Source organism: Ostrea edulis, chromosome 3 (assembly GCF_947568905.1).
Source record: "Ostrea edulis chromosome 3, xbOstEdul1.1, whole genome shotgun sequence".
Lineage (NCBI taxonomy): Eukaryota > Metazoa > Mollusca > Bivalvia > Ostreida > Ostreidae > Ostrea > Ostrea edulis.
In genome coordinates, this window is record NC_079166.1 from 73,732,987 (window position 1) to 73,751,141 (window position 18,155).

Sequence of the window (18,155 nt, forward strand, 5' to 3'; positions counted from 1 at the left end):
GTTTGGGGGGTGGGGGTGGAGGGGGGGGAATGGGGGGTAAGCTCTCCCAATAAAAGTAATTGCATGTAAATAAATCAAATATACTTTGTTATCTATTTTTCCTAGAGTTTACATTTTTCTAAACAAGAGACCAAGACCACGATTTACCTTAAATTTGAAAATTTTAGGCGGGACGGCGGCTGCCCCCCCCCCCCTCCTTAAATCCGCCATTAACCTCTCCGTAATCAAGTGTGCAAAGGTGTACACCATTTATACCCTAACAATGGGCATTTGTTGGTTATTTCAGTTCGTATTTGTTATATGTAATGTATATAAAAGGATGATTTGAGTATACAGTATATAGTCATTTACAATGTACAAGAGTTTAAATGTATTCAAAAGAATATGTGAAAACGAATGATATCTCGTATAATTATCAAAAACAAGTTTGGCGCAAAAAAAAAAAAAAAAAAAAAATCAACCAATATTTTGGAGTATGACCTGGTATTTTTTCCGATGTACGTAGGTATTTATAAAATAATTATGCACATTAAAATTAAAAAACTTTAGCATACTTTATTCTGATAAAATCCGGCCGACTCGAACTAAACTGGGTATACCCGGTGACGCGCTAAGAACCAAATGACCCGGCTACAGTACAGTACTGATAATGTTGACCTTCTATTGTATAAACATTATTCTGCATAAAAATAACCAACATATTTACAAATCATGTTTATTTCACCAGTGTAAAAATGAAAAACATGTCTTAAAATAAGCAATTCTCGATACTACTGTCTCCAAAGGCGCCAGCTTGAAACCGTCTTCGCCTATCAAAATTTTACGGCTCAACCGGCTTGATGCGTGTGCAATTCTTGGCCGGCTCACTATCAAGTGTGTCGCCGGTCATCGCCGGTTAACCCGAGAACGCCGGATCGTGAAAAGCAAGTATGCTGTTAACTCTTCGATGAGGATCTCTTCAGCTGTTAAATGTTCATATTGAATATACATGTACTACACCACAACGATATTGCACCTGATTATTAGATGTAAACCGACTGCACCGGGTGTGCAACGGTGTAGACAAATCAAGTGCGCCTCATGAGTTGCTAGAGCAACGGTGTACCTCCATATGGATGAGCAGACACGGACTCCACGGCTCTTAGCTTCCTTGATATCCCTCTCTGCGTCTTCAAATGTCAAGACAGGACTCACTTGTACCTTAGTATAATTGTATGTCCACCGAAAGCATACCATTACATACATGTACGTGTACATGTACCGTCAACAAATTCACGACGATAATTCGGGCCCGTACTCCCCTGCTAAATTAATTCATAAAGTACAGTGTGCTATGTTAAATTGGAAATAGTATACAGTTATTTTGTTAAAAATATCAATAAGTACTGTACAATTTTCAATTTCAAACGTCGAACTGGATGGAAGATGTACATTTTGAATACATGAGTTGGTTTATGATAAATACACACTCGTCGTTTACATCGTATGTTAGGTCCTCAAAAATATTTACTTGGAACATCTTAGATTAAAGATGTTTAGACAAAAAATAACCTAAATCTTACGGTAAATGTCCTAGTAAAAATAAACAAGTGAAATCGAGAGAAAGATGACGTATAGGCCGATATGAAATTTGGCATGCAAGTATAGTTAGAACATCAATCTATACAAGGAAAATGACAAATTACGCATAGTGTACCTAGTTTAAGATTTTTAGTCATTTGAAGCGAGTAGTTAGATTTTTTATCTGGGTCAGAGTTCGACCCCTTTCTATATTTATGGTATCACAGAGTTCGGGCCCAAAACGGGCTTAGCCTTTGTGAATTGAATATGCACACTGTACCACTTCACATTATGTGTATTAATGGAACGACATTCTCAGTTTCGTCAGCTGGTACATATGTACATATGTTGTTTCCTGTAAAAGGTATAAACATACGGTAACATTCTGTGATGAGGGGGTTAGGGGCCTCCGTGGCCGAGTGGTTAGAGCATCGCGCTCATAATCACACTGCCTCTCACCTCTGGTCGGGGCGGGTTTGAATCCCGCTCGTGCCGGTAAGTGAGAAAGTTTCCCAGTTTACTTTCGGAAGGCCGGTGGTCTCTTCCCAGTTACATTGTATCTGGGTTCTCTCTTCCACCAACAAAAACTGGGCGCCACTACATAACTGAAAAATTGTTGAGTGTGGCGAAAAACATCAATCAATCAATCAATCTGTGATGTGGCAACAGTGAGATTTTTCCTTTAAAACTTCAACATTATATTCATTTTCTATCTTGTTGGTATGTATGTATTTAAACTAGTTCTAACCTGAAAAGTACGTGAAAGAATATATTTACACCGTGAGCATGTTCCTTAGTCTACTCGTTTTTTCATACAGCAGGTAAATATCATATGTGCATGCATATGCAAAAATGTCATCGGTCGAGTAAATGATGAAATTTTGTAAGCGTACTACATTTGGCGGTGCATTCTTTTCAATGATTATGGCGGATGAAAACTGCTGCTAAATGTCTATTGTTGTGGGTTCACTCATGTGTATTGTATATTTGAAAACAGCTTTAAATCAAATCCAAGCTAATCAAGCAAAATAATAATAATAATAATAAAAAAGAAAAAAAAAAAAAAAAAAAAAAAAAAAAAACAAGATGTGTTTGTGAAATACAAATGCCCCCGACAATTGTTTCACAAACACATCTTGTTTATACAATATATATATATAATCATCTTACATGTCTGTAAACATTTTCCTTTTTCCTGAGGAAGGGACGGGTCACCAAGTTCTATCAACGGTCAGGAAACTATTCTAACACTAAACCACTGATATAATACATAATGATACATGTATATCTAATGTGTGCACATGCATGTACATGTCCTAGTGACAATCCAGTTAGAGCAATTATGTCCTAACAACAGTTGCAAGAATTGAAAACCTGCTATGATAAAAGAAAATAAAGTCTACAATGAACATAAATATACGGGTGCATAAATACATATAAATGCATATGTTCACGACAGTATTTTTGGATTTTGTATACCTTGTGTTAGGTTCGCATCTGACATGTGGAGTAATGTAATTTTTTTGGGAAGTGTATTTTTGATTTTTACATTGAAGGGGAATTAGGAAATTAAAAAGGAAAACTGGGGTCGCAACGCTTGTTATTGAGCTATAGTATTCTAAACATGACCTTTTTGCACTTAAGATTTATTCAATTAAACTTGATTTTTCTGTTAGTGTCAACAGTATGCATAAGCAACACAAATCAACCATTCCATAAAATAGATACATAATCATGTCCTCTAACACTACAGATGAAAAAAGAAATTAATACTAGTAAAGGGAATAAATAATGACCTTTTTGCACTTGATATACGAAAAATTTCATGACATCAAAATTGAGAGTTTAAAAGGACATATTAGGAGTAATGTCAATTTCTAAAATTTTACATAATTTTCAAGGTCTGGTGTCTTCCAATTTAAAATGCAACTTAAAAAAATTGGGGGTTGGAGATCAATTTTTGAATTCTTGGCGAAAATACTGAAATTTTATACAAAATTTCGAGTAAATTAATTAAAACTTTTTTTAAAATCGGTGTTCTGTTTGGAAAAATGTATCAACCAAGTTAATAAATTATAACATTTGAACTAGTTTCAAGTCTCAACTACCTGTATCATAAATTATAAAACTAAAATACACGTACAGGGGTATGAAAATAGACGATACATTGGATGAAACAGAAACTGTAATACCATGCAGAATTAGAACTTTTTGATTAGTGAACCCTTCCGCCACAAAATATAGTCCCTGTCAAACCCTTTCAAAATTTGAATTGACACAAAAAATTCAATTGGATAGGGTTCAGCAATAGATGTGCTATATATTTGCACCAATGGGACCAGTATTGAACCAGTGAATACTTAGTTGTAGTATCCTGCGCAGTTGTACTCAAAAGCTCAGGAGCTAACATCCTTAATCTGTTCAATGTTCATGACTGTGCTTGCCGACGTGGTGAGTGTCAATTAACTTATGTTATGTGAAAAGATCGATAACTCTTTATAAATGATAAGCATGTGTCCATTTAATCATGAGAAAAAAATAAATTGTTTTAATTCAGTTATCTAGTTTGCATGATGCATCCATCCAAAAAGAACAAAATATATAGCGAATTACTATTACTTCTTTCAGCACTATTTTTGTTTTCATGGCGATCGTCCTACATTGGGAACCCTATTTAATTAAATCTTCAGGTTAAAGGCGTCAAATTATCACTGCTATTTTGTTTTCATGATTTTTACAATAAAATGATCAGTGATTCCTTGTGTGATGGAGATTTCTTTTATTACTGTGCACAGTACATATATTAGTATCTCACAAATCTCAAGCTTACAGAGGGTACAAACTGACTTCAGATCGACTTATGAGGGTGATAGGTGGGGAATTAACATATTTTGGATACATTTTTGGTTCTGTTTAAAATGATTTCATTCCAGAAGGGGGGGGGGGGGGGGGGTTATGTACATAAAATCTATACAAGCTATCCATACTTCAGGTGCTTGTGTATACGTGTCGCATATTAGACTCCACCTTCCAAACTCCAACAAAAGAAATAGTCCGACCAAAAATCTGCTGATTGCATATGTGCACATAAAAAAAAAGTTTAAAATGTGATGCAAGCATACAAAACGACGTGTTAAATTTGCAAATTGGATGCAATTACAGGTTGCATGCATTGTATTCTAATTGTACCGAATCACATACAGTTAACTTTAGGGCATGTGTTTTGATACCATACAACAAATTTCGCAGAGCATCTCGGATCCAATTAAATCCTTTCCTAACACAAAGTATTGGTAAGTTATGCAATTACTGTATGCAAGAGATTTTCCTTCGTGTAATTAAACCATGTCCTGAATAATCCAAAGCACTTTAAAAATTGCATGCAGTCTCATCAATGTCATGCAGACCCGGCCATTTATATATATATATATATATATATATCGACACGTCATACGTGTCGAGCATAGCGGAGGAATACAACTTATCATTCCGCGACTGGTATGTCTAATACCCGTTCAGTCATTATTCGGCCGAATATATATACACTATAGATCGACTATATTCAATGTAGAATACTGTACGAGTGCATGGTATCTCAGTAATCGTCGTTCCCTAAATTAAACTCCAAATTTCAATCTCGGAACAAATCCTTAAAACCCGACGTTTGTTAGTTACCTGTACATTTGTTGTGAATAACCATTCATGAATGACCCCGGTCGCTGCCGGGCACTCGCGACTTACGACGTTCCAGTCTAATTAAGATCAATTCATTTTTATATACAGATATATACATGTCCTATGGATGTTATATAACACTGCTATTTGCAAATAATTTTAAAAAGAAATGCAAAGGAAATCAAAAATTAGAAAATATTTTTTTCGTTTCATATGGTTGAGGACAATGAAAAGATAAGGGAGGGGAAAAAAGATAATTTTGATGTCAGAATAAATACACAACCCTGTCACTTTATTTGTGAAACATTCACAATTTAATCTTGTAGTTTCTAAAAAAAAAATACCAAATTCCATGCTTTCAAATGTTGAACATTCTGTGTCGGATAGGGACTTACGATGATTATGACAATAATTATGAAATAATAATATTTATATTCACTAAATCTTTTCTCTGACATTTCTTTTGAAATTGATATTGTTTTCATCTGGGATAATAAATGCATGTTTATTGCGAACTAGTTTGATCCGGTTTTTTTTAGTACCGCCTGTCCGCGTAAGAATACATGTATCTCCACACCATGCACTACATTTTTTTTTTTAATCTAGGACTTGCTTAGGAATGTCGATACACTGATAAGATTTCCATTAAATTTTCAAACATTCATTTTTTTTTTTTTTTGTAACCTACATCGTCTGCAAATATCAGGAGTGGGGTAATTCTGATATGAATGTAAATACGGCTGAATTGGATTTTTTATTTACGGATGATGAAGATTTTGACCTTGGTACTATTGATACTGAATATCTGGGGCAAGTCATTCAGATTTAATTCGCATTAACTTACGTTTAACGCGAATTAAATTCTTCGTGTGAACGAGGCATTAAATTACAACTTTAAAATATTGATTTATGAAATTGATACCTGTACTGTCATTATTTGTGACTGTCATTATTTGTGACAGATCACCAGCTTCAAAGTGTTTTACCACCTTGTCTAGTCCTCTGTGGTTAACCGTTTTCTATCCGTTCCCCTTCTTCCGTTAGTCTCAAAATCATGTGTCTAGATTTCTTTAAACGACAATCTGAGCGTGGTATCATAACGTTTATTTCTCATTTGTTATATTTATGATTTTCCCGTATTCGGGGTATCCATTATAGTCGCAGGGTCTTAGCTCAATGGAATTAAAAGAAGTTCAGTCTCCCCTTATGAATTATCAACTAATTCATTTAGCGATTACTACTGAATTCCAATGCGAAAAGTCTAACCCGTTAATTTTGGTGTATAGCGTCCCCAGCACCTACAAACAGCAAGACTTCGTCAGAATTTAGCGAAGGAATTCTTTATTTTTAACACACATATTTAATAAATACAATTTTATATTTACGATTATTAAAGTAAAGCTTAAACATCAACAAATAAATAATCAATAAAACAATCCATTATCTTAGCAAATTTAACAAGTTAATCTTATAAACTACAAACTCATGCAACTTCTTCTTACCTAAAAGCAGCAAGACTTCGTCAGAATTTAGCGAAGGAATTCTGACGACTTTTCGTCTTGCGCGCGTTTTTATACCACTTATTCTTCTTCTTACATAACGCCTATCCTAATAAGGGGATTCAGCATTCTCATCTCCCTGGCTATATGTGAGAAGCTATTTATTTCTGAACTGACCCCAGTGATATCATGTATTCTTACACACTGACCACGTACACAAGTTATTTCTAACATCTGTGCATTATCTATTGATAAACCTGCAAGTGTCCGTAATCAATAATGCTTATCTCTTTATTCTTTTTCCTTATCAACAAAATGCAACGATAATCACACTATATCATTTCTATTCAAAAATATATGATTTAATTTACACTAAAATATCCATTATGATACTGGCATCTAACAATAGTGTCAAATATGAAGTACAGTGTGCGTGTGGGTGGTGGTGGTGGTGGTGGTGGGGGGGGGGGGGGGCATTGTCTGAAATATCTGGGCTGACTCCTTCACATGCATACAATTTTAACTTTATCTGTATTTCAGCCATAAAAACATTGATGGTTTTCAGCTTTTTGTGTTAGAAATCTCCCAGTTTGCCATTTTCGTTGTCAATGTAAACACGGAAGTTCCCGTGTATACCTATAGGGTAGCAATTTCAATGCCCATTTTTTAAATTATATTTCTAAAAAGATATTTAGTCAGCCCTCGGGCTGACTAGTTATCATACGAAGAACTTCAAATGCGCTTGCGCTCTTTGGAATTGTGGGCATTGAGATGATCTTAAAGTAGGTCATTCTTGATCACTTCGTAACAGTAAGGCGATCTTGAAGGAAGTCATTCTTGATCACTTCGTAACAGTAAAAACGATACTGTGATCTGTGTGTATTGATTTGCAAATATGAAATATGTTGTCTACAACAGATATCTGTATTTTCAGTTAAAATAAGAAAGTCTTACAAAACGGACACATTATTTTCCTCGCTAAATAAAAAACAAAACTGGTTTAAATTAAACTGGTTCCCACTTTGAAGGTAATCTTTAAGTTCGTCATTCCTAAGAACTTCGTTACGAATTAAAGAATTCCGTTTTATTGATTTTACGATTAAAATTTATTCTTTACACCATAATCGTATCTGTTATATCAGTAGAAATAAGCACATTTTACTAAATGGAAAAGTAATTGCAAAGAAACCTTCAACGTAAACTGGCAGTGTTGTAGGTTCTTAAGTAAACTGGTCAATTTTAACTGGTTCGCAGTTCTGACATGTGTTTTACGCAGCGAAGCATATAAATGTAAATAAGATCCCTGTATATGATGCTTGGCCCCTGAAACTATTTCGTTGAGTAATATTAGTTTTATCTTTACATTCATATGTACATTTGCAGCGAAACATTGGTGTACAATCTCTACCCAGAATGATCGTTCCTTACACTCACTTTGAGAGCAAGGAACGACAACTCTGGGTAGAGATTGATTGGTGTATTCTAGATTTAAAAGCATTTTACCAATCAAGGCACCTGTACGGACGATCCATTTTTACACCTTTTTTCTTAAATATTTCATGATTTTTAAAGTTATGCACTTTAAAAACTTGCCAGAATTTGTATTTCAAATGTTAATTTTTAATCATCTCAATTAAAGGCTTTAATATAGCTAGACTGTTATGAAACAGTATAATGAAATGGACAAGGAATCACAAATTAGGCGATAAGGGCGTCTCGCCCATTGTCTAAATGCTGTAGCTGAGGGTGCTTTCACCGACGTCCGCAACCTGAGTATAAAAGAGAAAACTGCGTCGCATTTTTCATTTCAGTCATTTTGTTCTGTGCAAGGGATTACTTTGAATTACTGACACTATTACATAGGATATTCTATCGTAATGATCATGTCTTACGGACCCGGTCCAGAAACGCAGGTTATTTTAACTATTAAAATAAAAGCTGAAAAGATTATTTCTTCCAAAAAAAAAAAATAATAACGTTTGCTAATGCTGAAATACATTCCAACAGGGATAAAAATCCAATGGCTGACTCTCTAAGCTTTTTTTTCAAAAGCTAAACTTGTATAATTAGGCCTAATTGCTATCAAAACGCAACGTCGGAACCCCAAAATACATATTAAAGGTAAAACACATACACTTTCACATAAAAAACACTTATTCTCCTGTCTTGAAATATGTACTTCGTACGATAAAATATAGCTTTGCCCTGCGGAAGTAGTTATGCGCATGTGCGAAAGTTATCGTGAAACTACCACGACCCCGGTGTCGGCCTCACACTATATGGGGGTGGGTGGGTGACCAGGGCTATATTTTTCCAACGAAGAGGGATAGGGCGTTGATATTTCACGTATGAATGTCTCACGTCTCTTGAAAAGTCCTTTCATTTAGTATGAAGACACTTGATTTAGCCTTTAACTTTGACTTTTAACTTTGAATTATCATTGTGTTCAATTGTTATCCTGACGACACAGGCACTTGTTTCATACATGGGCCCCCTCCTTAATAATACCATTATGTATGAAACAAGTGCCTGTGCCTGACGAGCCAGTTGGCTCAAAGAAAACAACGAATTGAATTGTCTTACCTTTTGGAAACTTCAAATTGGCTGTTGTTTTTTTTTAAACTTAGGTGGATAGCGATTTGATATTTCAAATATACACCTCATGATGCCTTCACGCTTACCAGCGACCTACATGTATATAATCTTCTGATAGCTCTCTCCCGAACACAAAATGGTGAGTACACATGTTATACTATTTTCATGAAGTGCTAGTGGTGGGGAATGACAGATAACACACACACACGTGCGCACACACACACGCAGAGAGAGAGAGAGAGAGAGAGAGAGAGATCTTAAATAGATGATATATATATATATATATATATATATATATATATATATATATCCAAATATGAAAAATTGCCTCAATGCCCGGCAATCAATAGGTAAAATATTAAATAAAATATGACAACACGTTGTAAAACGTAAGCGCTTTCATTTTTAAAAAATCTTCAGACGTTTTACATAATTATGTTGTTATGACTATAACAATATAATGACGTCACAATACAGAGGGAGTCATTTGGAGCGTATTATTGTGACGTAATACAAAGAATTTACATTAACCTAAATGAGCGAATGAAATATTTTTTCTTTTTCTCTCCTTTTCACTAAATTGTCCGTGAAAAGTTTGTAAAAAGGAAAAACGTTAAAATGTCCATTTCCACACACGTCTATATCTATATATATTTATATTTATATATATATATATATATATATATATATATATATATATATATATATATATATTAAAGGGGTATGAATACGATTTGAGCTGAACATTTTGAAATTTTATTTTTCCATTTTTAATGTTTAGAATACTTAACTAAGCTATTTCTAATGGTCAGAACAAATTGAATGTCAGTTGTCAAGGTCTATGGGAGATGTAGAGCTCACAATTCTTTATTATGTAAACAAGGCGCGTGTCCTGTTTTTGTTGATATGGGTTAATTAAATATACTAGTCAAAGTTCGTTTAAAAGCAGATTTTTCAATTTACAAGTTAATTCTGGACCCAATTAAATAGTTTCTAGTGTTTATCACAAATCATTTCGTATTAAACATGCTATTTTCCAGCAAGCAATCTATTCGTCCGAAATATTTTACGTTTCCCTGGCTTTTTACTCAACAAAATCATTACACGAGCCTTGTTTACATAACAAAGAATTGTGAGTGCTGTATCTCACTTGTAACTCAACAACTGATATTCAAATTTCGCTTGACCATTAGCAATACTTTAGTTAAGCATTGTAAACAAAAGAAATGGGAAAATAAAATGTTCGTCTCAACTGTGTTCATGCCCCTATCGTATGTCTGATCTCTTGTTTCTGTTGGTCATCCAAGCCACCCTTTCTGTAGTTTGGTTCAATTCAATTCAATGCTTTATTCTCATAAATGTACAGTCAGACATGCATTACAGAGAGGAGGTTGGAAAATACAGAATACATACTGCTTATACAACATGTACAGGAATGAATATTTTATATTACTGTGTAATAAGTGGAGAGAGATTAATTCAACAAATGAACATGGCCACGAGACCAAGTTTTATCCTAATGAAATTATCAAAGCTACGTAAGGTCTACATTTTCCTTTACAACAAATAGAAATTTACATGAACTTTTCAGTAGTGCAAGATTTGTTGATGTAAATAGTTTGTGAAATTTTACAATATTTGGATTCTTTGTTAGATTTTCAGACAATAAAGCTTTTCTGGCATTTGTTAAATCATGCTGTGTACACTAAAAAATGTAATGATATTCATCTCCTACTTCAAATATGTAAACCAGTTCTGATAACTGAAATAGCGTATTCAGCAAGCGCGACGCCCTTCGTTGATTGTTACCAATCTTCTATAATTGCATGGTATTGGTTTATCAATTATAAATACATAAAAATCATAATAGACACGATCGTACCCAATCATGAAGCTTGGACTTGGAGTGTACCAAGTTATTTGGTACACGCAAAATCTTTTGTTCGAGGTGTGAAACATGTACAAATGTTATTTAGTACAATACTATACTGTTTAATACTAAAGTATAGTTTGAGTTAATTTTGCTCATAATTTCAGATGGCCACCCTTCTGATGAGGACAGGCCTAAATGTCTGAAACACAATTCCGTGTAAAGGGGATACCCTCCACATTTATTATATTTATGCTGCTGAACTTGGGTGTTCTACCTTCTTCACAACAGCGACATCACAGAGCAGTGGTAAGTTATTTCTATATGATGGAATCCATGTACTGATTTACAGAAATATTTTAATCAAAGAAGACTGCTAGAGATTCAGTTGGATACAGTTTATATATATATATATATATATATATATATATATATATATATATATATATATGTAAGACTCCAAAGTGCGATGGGACTCCAAAGTGCGATGGTCACGCCAAAGCGCGATGGTATGCGCCAAACCCCGATGGTGTGACACGACAAAGTGCGATGGTCCACACTCGTATGCCAAAGTGCGATGGTCTGACACGCCAAAGTGCGATGGTGTGACACGCCAAAATCCATTGGTTTGTAAACGACACAGTGTTTTGGTACAGACTGTACCAACCGTGTGTTGTTTCACTTAAATATCAGTGCAGAGTTCAGGCATAAAAAAAAGTTCAATTTATATCATTACCATCTAATTGTCGTGCTATTAAACACAAAAATTTCCATGGCGAAATCGTATAGAATGTTTTGCATCATAGCATACCCCCAGGATTTTATTACGTGTACGTCACGAGTAATAAATGATCATGCATTAAAGACTGTATGCTCGAAGTAGATAGTTCGACAACAAATGTACATTGCCGTTCTCACTATCCTCAACCTTGTATACCTTGCCGTTGCTGTCGTCCGTGTTGCATTTCTTCGGTTTTATTTTGAAAGACGTTTAGAATGACGTCACAATGACGTGACGTCACAAACGTTACTGAACTCCGCACGATCGGACTTTGGCGTGGCCATCGCACTTTGGCGTCCGTAACGTTAACAAACCATCGCACTTTGGCGCAAACCATCGTGGTTTGGCGTGACCATCGCACTTTGGAGCGACCATCGCACTTTAGAGTCTTACACACACACACACACACACACACACACACACACACACACATATATATATATATATACATGTATATATATATATATAGTTTCGTGTCGCAGCAGGCGCTGGGACGTTAAAGAACCCTCACTGCTACGACCCTGGGTGCTAAGGTTTAATGTGGTACTTCATTTAAAGCTAGTGACGTCTCAATTATTGAGTCCAATTCTCTACAGGACACAAAGCACTAAATCAATAATATTTATATCCCCCATTTTAGCTCACCCGAGTCTTTCTTTCTTTCCTCCAGATGGAGATTCTTACAAGTACAGTAGTAGTGCATTAATCAAGACATATGCAAATGTGCAAAATAATATAAGGAATACAAGAAATTACAATGGAAGAGAGGGAGAATAAAGAATTCCTAAAGAACATGTTACAAGCATACAATATTTAGTTACAGTGTAACTCGAAGTTTGTTATAATACATTGCTGCTGCATCTCTTATAAAACGAAATTTAGAAGATGTAGTTCTGGAATGTCAAAATCAGGCAAGTTTGAGATCATGCTTCTTGCGCCGAGGATAGATAAATACAAGTCATATTGGAACAGCCCACATAGGTCGGCAGCCAGAGAAATATCAAAGTCTTCAATTAGAGTTTCCCACCAGGCGTCGCGATATAGGGTTGTTTCAAAACAAGTAGTTGATACGTGTTCAAATACATTCGTGAAAGGTCTCGCGCACAGTGAGTAAATTTCGGGTGGTGTATCCAGAAGAGTCTATAATTTTACAATAAACTTGCACAGAAGAATCTCGTTATTATTGTGCAGAATATTCCATAACAGAGTTGGTGATTTTCCATCGCAAATAATGATAAATCAGGTAAAGTCAGGATCAGCACGCATGCGTTGTCGTCTGGAATCTGAATGGTACAGTACACGACACGAGTTTTATGCGTGTTCCACGCAACGCGGTGGAACAAATTTGCCCCAAACACGGTGGACCTTTAAAATTGTCGGCACCTTTGAAGTCCTTTTTTTCCGCGCGAGCTAGACATTGAAGTCCACGGAGGATCTCCGTGGATGTCACCTGTACCTCCATCGATGCCACCGTGTACCTCCGTGTGATAAAACAAAAAAATAATTTCCGAAATGATTCACCCAAAAAACCTTTTCGCTAGGCCAGCATGCATGCCCCCCACCCCATTAATTATTTAGAAATTAGCTATCAATCATTCAATTCTTGCAATTGTTGTTTAATGATACGTTGGTGTTTTCGGTACATATCCGTATGTAGACTTCCCTGCAGACGTTCACACCTTTTTATGAAAGGCCCAAATTCTCGATATCCTGTATATAAACACCTGTGTTATTCCTACCACTCGTCGGTACATTGTTTCACGGCACGTGCAGCACAATTTCACCAAATAAAAGAAGGGTCATGAACAACGACAATCACATGCCAGTAATTTCAATTTGATAAATAGCAGTTCAAAGAAATGTGTACCATAAGCAGTGGTTTATTTTTAACGTAGGGTTTTCATTGTAATTAGGAATAGGTGATTAAGGTCAGCTATATACATGTTTACATTGGAGATGAATTTCAATATGTACGCAACTGTGATGTAGTGTGAGCAAAAAATCAAATTTTTATCACCTAAACAAATAAATATTAAAAATATCTTTACTTTTAAACAAACTGTTAGAAAACTCCGTACTTTCATTAAGAAAATAATAAAATAAAATGTGCTCCCCTACCTAAAATGCCCATACTTCACATTAATGATAACACGGTTTTTTTTTCTAACTTGATAAATACTTTATTACACGCATGTATTATTTACTAAATGTATATATAACAGCTTTTTGTCTTTATATTTTTGTATACCATTGCATAATGGTGATGAGATCCAATAAATTGAATTGAGTACATGTAGTCTTGAAATATCACAAAGTATAGAGTTGACAACGATTGAAATAAAAATGCAGACGTTTTCTCGTTTATTCAGTGACTCACAAACTTGCGCGTCTTCTGAATGAAAGTTGTAAAACAAACGTACTAGGTTTTTGGTCAGTTATAACATAATACGGGGGTAAAATGCATCTCATCTCCGCTAGCAATGGGTTTTGTGTCAACTGTGCCTTCGTGGATGAATAATCTTGGCTAGCGAAGATGGAAAAAAATGCCTAAATAGTCCGCTTGCATTAACATGTATTATGAAGGTGAAATCGAAGAATTATCCAGTAAATCCAATGATGTTGCAGTATATATAGCATGTATTTATTTTATTTTTGACTAAGAGGGAGATAGACAGCTTTGAAGCACGTAACATCGTTTTAGAAGGAGGGGGGGGGGGGGGGGGGGGGGGGGGGGCTCATTCATTAGTCCTAACCCGGACCAGCCGAAAAATTTAACATGTAGAGAAAGCAATATGGGAAATAAAAAAAATATCAGAATGAAAGGGGATGGATAATTAATCAGAAAGAAATTGTACTTTCAAGATTTATACTGAACGTATTAAACTTCCCGTATCTGCATACATTCATGAATATTATAATCAATGATTACCAACGCTCTCTCTCTCTCTCTCTCTCTCTCTCTCTCTCTCTCTCTCTCTCTCTCTGTTGCTTTCATTATCTAATGCATCTAAAGATTAAATTAAGGATTTTAATAATCGATAGCGTATATGAATAAAAGCAAATAATCGTTAAGTCATTTCTGTTTATATTGATATTAGTCTTTTTTTCATGAACTAGTTGCATTTGACAACGAGGATTTACATCCTTAAATATTGATTAAGGTTTTCGTAATCGGACAGTTTAAGCACCATTTTTGTTGTTATTTTATTGCTTGTCAAGAATTTTACACAACTTAACCGGCAACATACCCCTGCAGGGTTTGACACTATGGCACGTCCGACCGACCGAGTTTACTAAATGATAGGTCCGGTCGGGTAAAATGTCGATTTACTAGTCCGAATGGTCGTGTTAAATAATAAACAAGAAACTACCAATCTTGAACCGTGTGGTGGAATGATCTCTATTTTTAGTTCTAATAAATAAGTCGCGGTCGGTAGTAATGTTTTACGACATCTACTCGATGTTCATTTTAAACAGTTTATTTGAATTGACCATAATAAAGTGTTTATCAAGTTAATAAATTACGTCGTAAACGTTTGTCATTTACATGAAGTATTTATTTCTGGAAAGTTGGTCAGGGTTAGTGGATATAATGTCAGGTCTAATAAAAATCATTTGAAGTAGCCCGACGGGTCGAATGTAGGACAGAAAGTCACAGGACAAAAAGTCATGGACAAAATGACCATGGACAAAAAGTCACAATAAGAAATTTTATGAAAGTAGGACAAAAAGTCACAGGACAAAAAGTCACAGGACAAAAAGACACAGGACAAAAAGTCACAATTAAAAATTTGATGACAGTAGGACAAAATGTCATAGGACAAAAAGTCACAGTTTATAATAAAGTCAGAAAATGATGAACTTGATATATATTTGAAAACATATCTGTTCTTTTTGTAAAGTATAAGAATATATATATGTAAAATTTATATTTTTTATGACAATCTATATCAATTTCAAATTTAGATTTTGATATAAATGATCATGAAATTGTTAATCCTTTAATCATATTTATTATAAAAATATTAAAAATCTATTAATTAGATTTTTAAAAAGAGAGATATTTTTATTGATATAAAATAAAAATAAGCTTTGTGATCATTTGGTTTACTATACTACATATTAATGATTGTCAAAACAAAATCTGATGGCAGAATTATGGTTGGCTTCCTTTCACTCCAGATTATTGTCAAAACAAGTGGGAAGTGAACTGTCATTAAAATTGCTATATAAACTAGAGCAAAGCTCGTTGCAAAGCAACGAGAGGTCTTCCGTCGGAGCTGTGTGACATAAAAACCTTGAACTTGACCATATTTTCATAGTAAATTAACAGTAAAACGTTAGGTTTCCTGCCCCCCCCCCCCCCCCCCGGGGGTTTTACGTGCCTGGAAAGGGCATGACCGTAAATTAACGATCTGTATTGTATACTGTCAAGCATATGTTGTCAAAAATATTGGAGGGTGGGAACTGGAACTTCCTGTCCTTCCACCAATCATTTGAAAAATCCGATTTTATTAAAAACATAATTTTCTGTAAATCGTTGTGTTTGCAAATTACATTAAAACGGTAATGTTTTTGTGTGTACATGTATTGCCGCTGATCGCTGGTACACATGCGATGGCTCCGAACTCGGGCAATCGAGCCATGGGTTACGTAATTGTAAACAAGAACAAACCCCGGTGTGTATGTAAAATGCTTGCAGTTAATGACTGAATGAAATGAGACTGATTCGATGTGGATTTCTGATGATTTTCTATACATGTTTAGAGTTGGTATAATCATGATAAGAACCCGTGATTTAAAAAATAAAGTTTATAAATTATTTGTTATGCTTACAAAAAGGATCCATTTTTTTCACTTTGTAGAGAATGCAGAAAGTTTGTGTATCAACTGGCTAAAGTAGAGTTAAATCACAGATTGCTTGTCCACATGTGATGAATCTCCAAAATTAAACACAATAAGACGCTTGAGATGTATATATATATATTTGGGGCGCTCTTGCCTTTTTCATTTCACTTATAAAAACCGCATCTACTTGCACGCATGATTGTATTTAGATGAAATGAAATGAAATGAACCGACAAATAAATCCTTCTGTATGCAGACAATTATAAGTTAATAAAACTTAAAACTACTTCATTTTATTTAGTACGATTTTTTCTGACAATTAAAAACGTCACATACCCTTACCGTAAACTTATTGTGAGGAAAATGACAACCCGATAAATAATCAGGAAAATTGTGTAGGTTTTTTTAAATGTATGTATAACTTGACACAAATATTATGAGGTCCATTGATCACTAACTCGAAATGTTTGCGGTAGCATCTTTACAATTACTTTATAATTGAAATAAAACATAATATAATTGTTAATTAAGTATGATATAATGTAAAAGGATTCAAAATGATTTCAAACATAATTTTCCAGTAATTGATGTGTTTATTTATGCGATGGACGAAAGCCGAGTTAGCTTCGATGTTTTTGTTTTGATTATGCAAGCTTGTCACTCATGCCACCTGCGAGCGAGGCGAGAGTTGGGTTACATAACTGTATAAACAACGCTGACCGTGAAGAATGTAAACAGCTTGCAGTTATTGACCATGATTTATTATACGTTTGAACGTTTTATTTTTATGTATATTACTTATTTTAATTCTAATATGAAACAAATAAAAGATAATTTATCTCTCTCCTTTTGTTGTTGTTGAAGGTTTGTTTATGTTAAAACGAAAGAAAAAGAGAAATGTATCACTAAATAATTTGTATTTGAACCACAGAGCATGTTAAAAACCTTATTTAAAATGAATATTAGTATCTATTGTAGTCAGGTATGTTATTTTTAGCAAGTTTATTTCAGTTATACGCATGAAGAGTTCTCGCTCACTTGCCAAATGAAAATGGCTACTTGTTTACGGGTATAGCTTTTTACTCTAATATAACACAAGATTCGAACAAAATAACAATTTCATGAGATAAATAAGATGTTAAAGAACAACTTTTCCATCGGAAGCCATATCGAATTCTTTGCCGTTTTTGAGCTATAAAGCGAAAACTTTTAGGGGCCGTAGATCCCTAATTTAAGGGGCCAGCCCCTTTTTACTGGTGTCAAATAAAAGCTCTTGAAATTCTACACAACTTTTATTCTACATGTCTTAACAAAATATTTTTAGTTT

At 34.6% G+C, this 18,155-nt stretch overlaps 1 protein-coding gene across 7 annotated transcripts in view; it reads left to right on the forward strand.

The window, feature by feature from the left end:
* Nucleotides 1-18,155, forward strand: part of LOC125646367 (uncharacterized) — a 159,908-nt gene that overhangs the window by 53,571 nt on the left and 88,182 nt on the right. For 5 of the 7 annotated variants that reach the window (XM_056158888.1, XM_056158886.1, XM_056158887.1 and 2 more), the window contains 2 exons: nucleotides 9,362-9,468; nucleotides 11,367-11,508. In XM_056158888.1, the coding sequence (XP_056014863.1) occupies nucleotides 11,398-11,508 (111 nt within the window). In that variant the 5' untranslated portion in view covers nucleotides 9,362-9,468; nucleotides 11,367-11,397. Of the gene's footprint in view, nucleotides 1-3,987; nucleotides 4,012-4,522; nucleotides 4,854-9,361; nucleotides 9,469-11,366; nucleotides 11,509-18,155 lie in introns of those variants that run through there. The other 2 variants (XM_056158891.1, XM_056158885.1) reach the window with 2 other exon arrangements.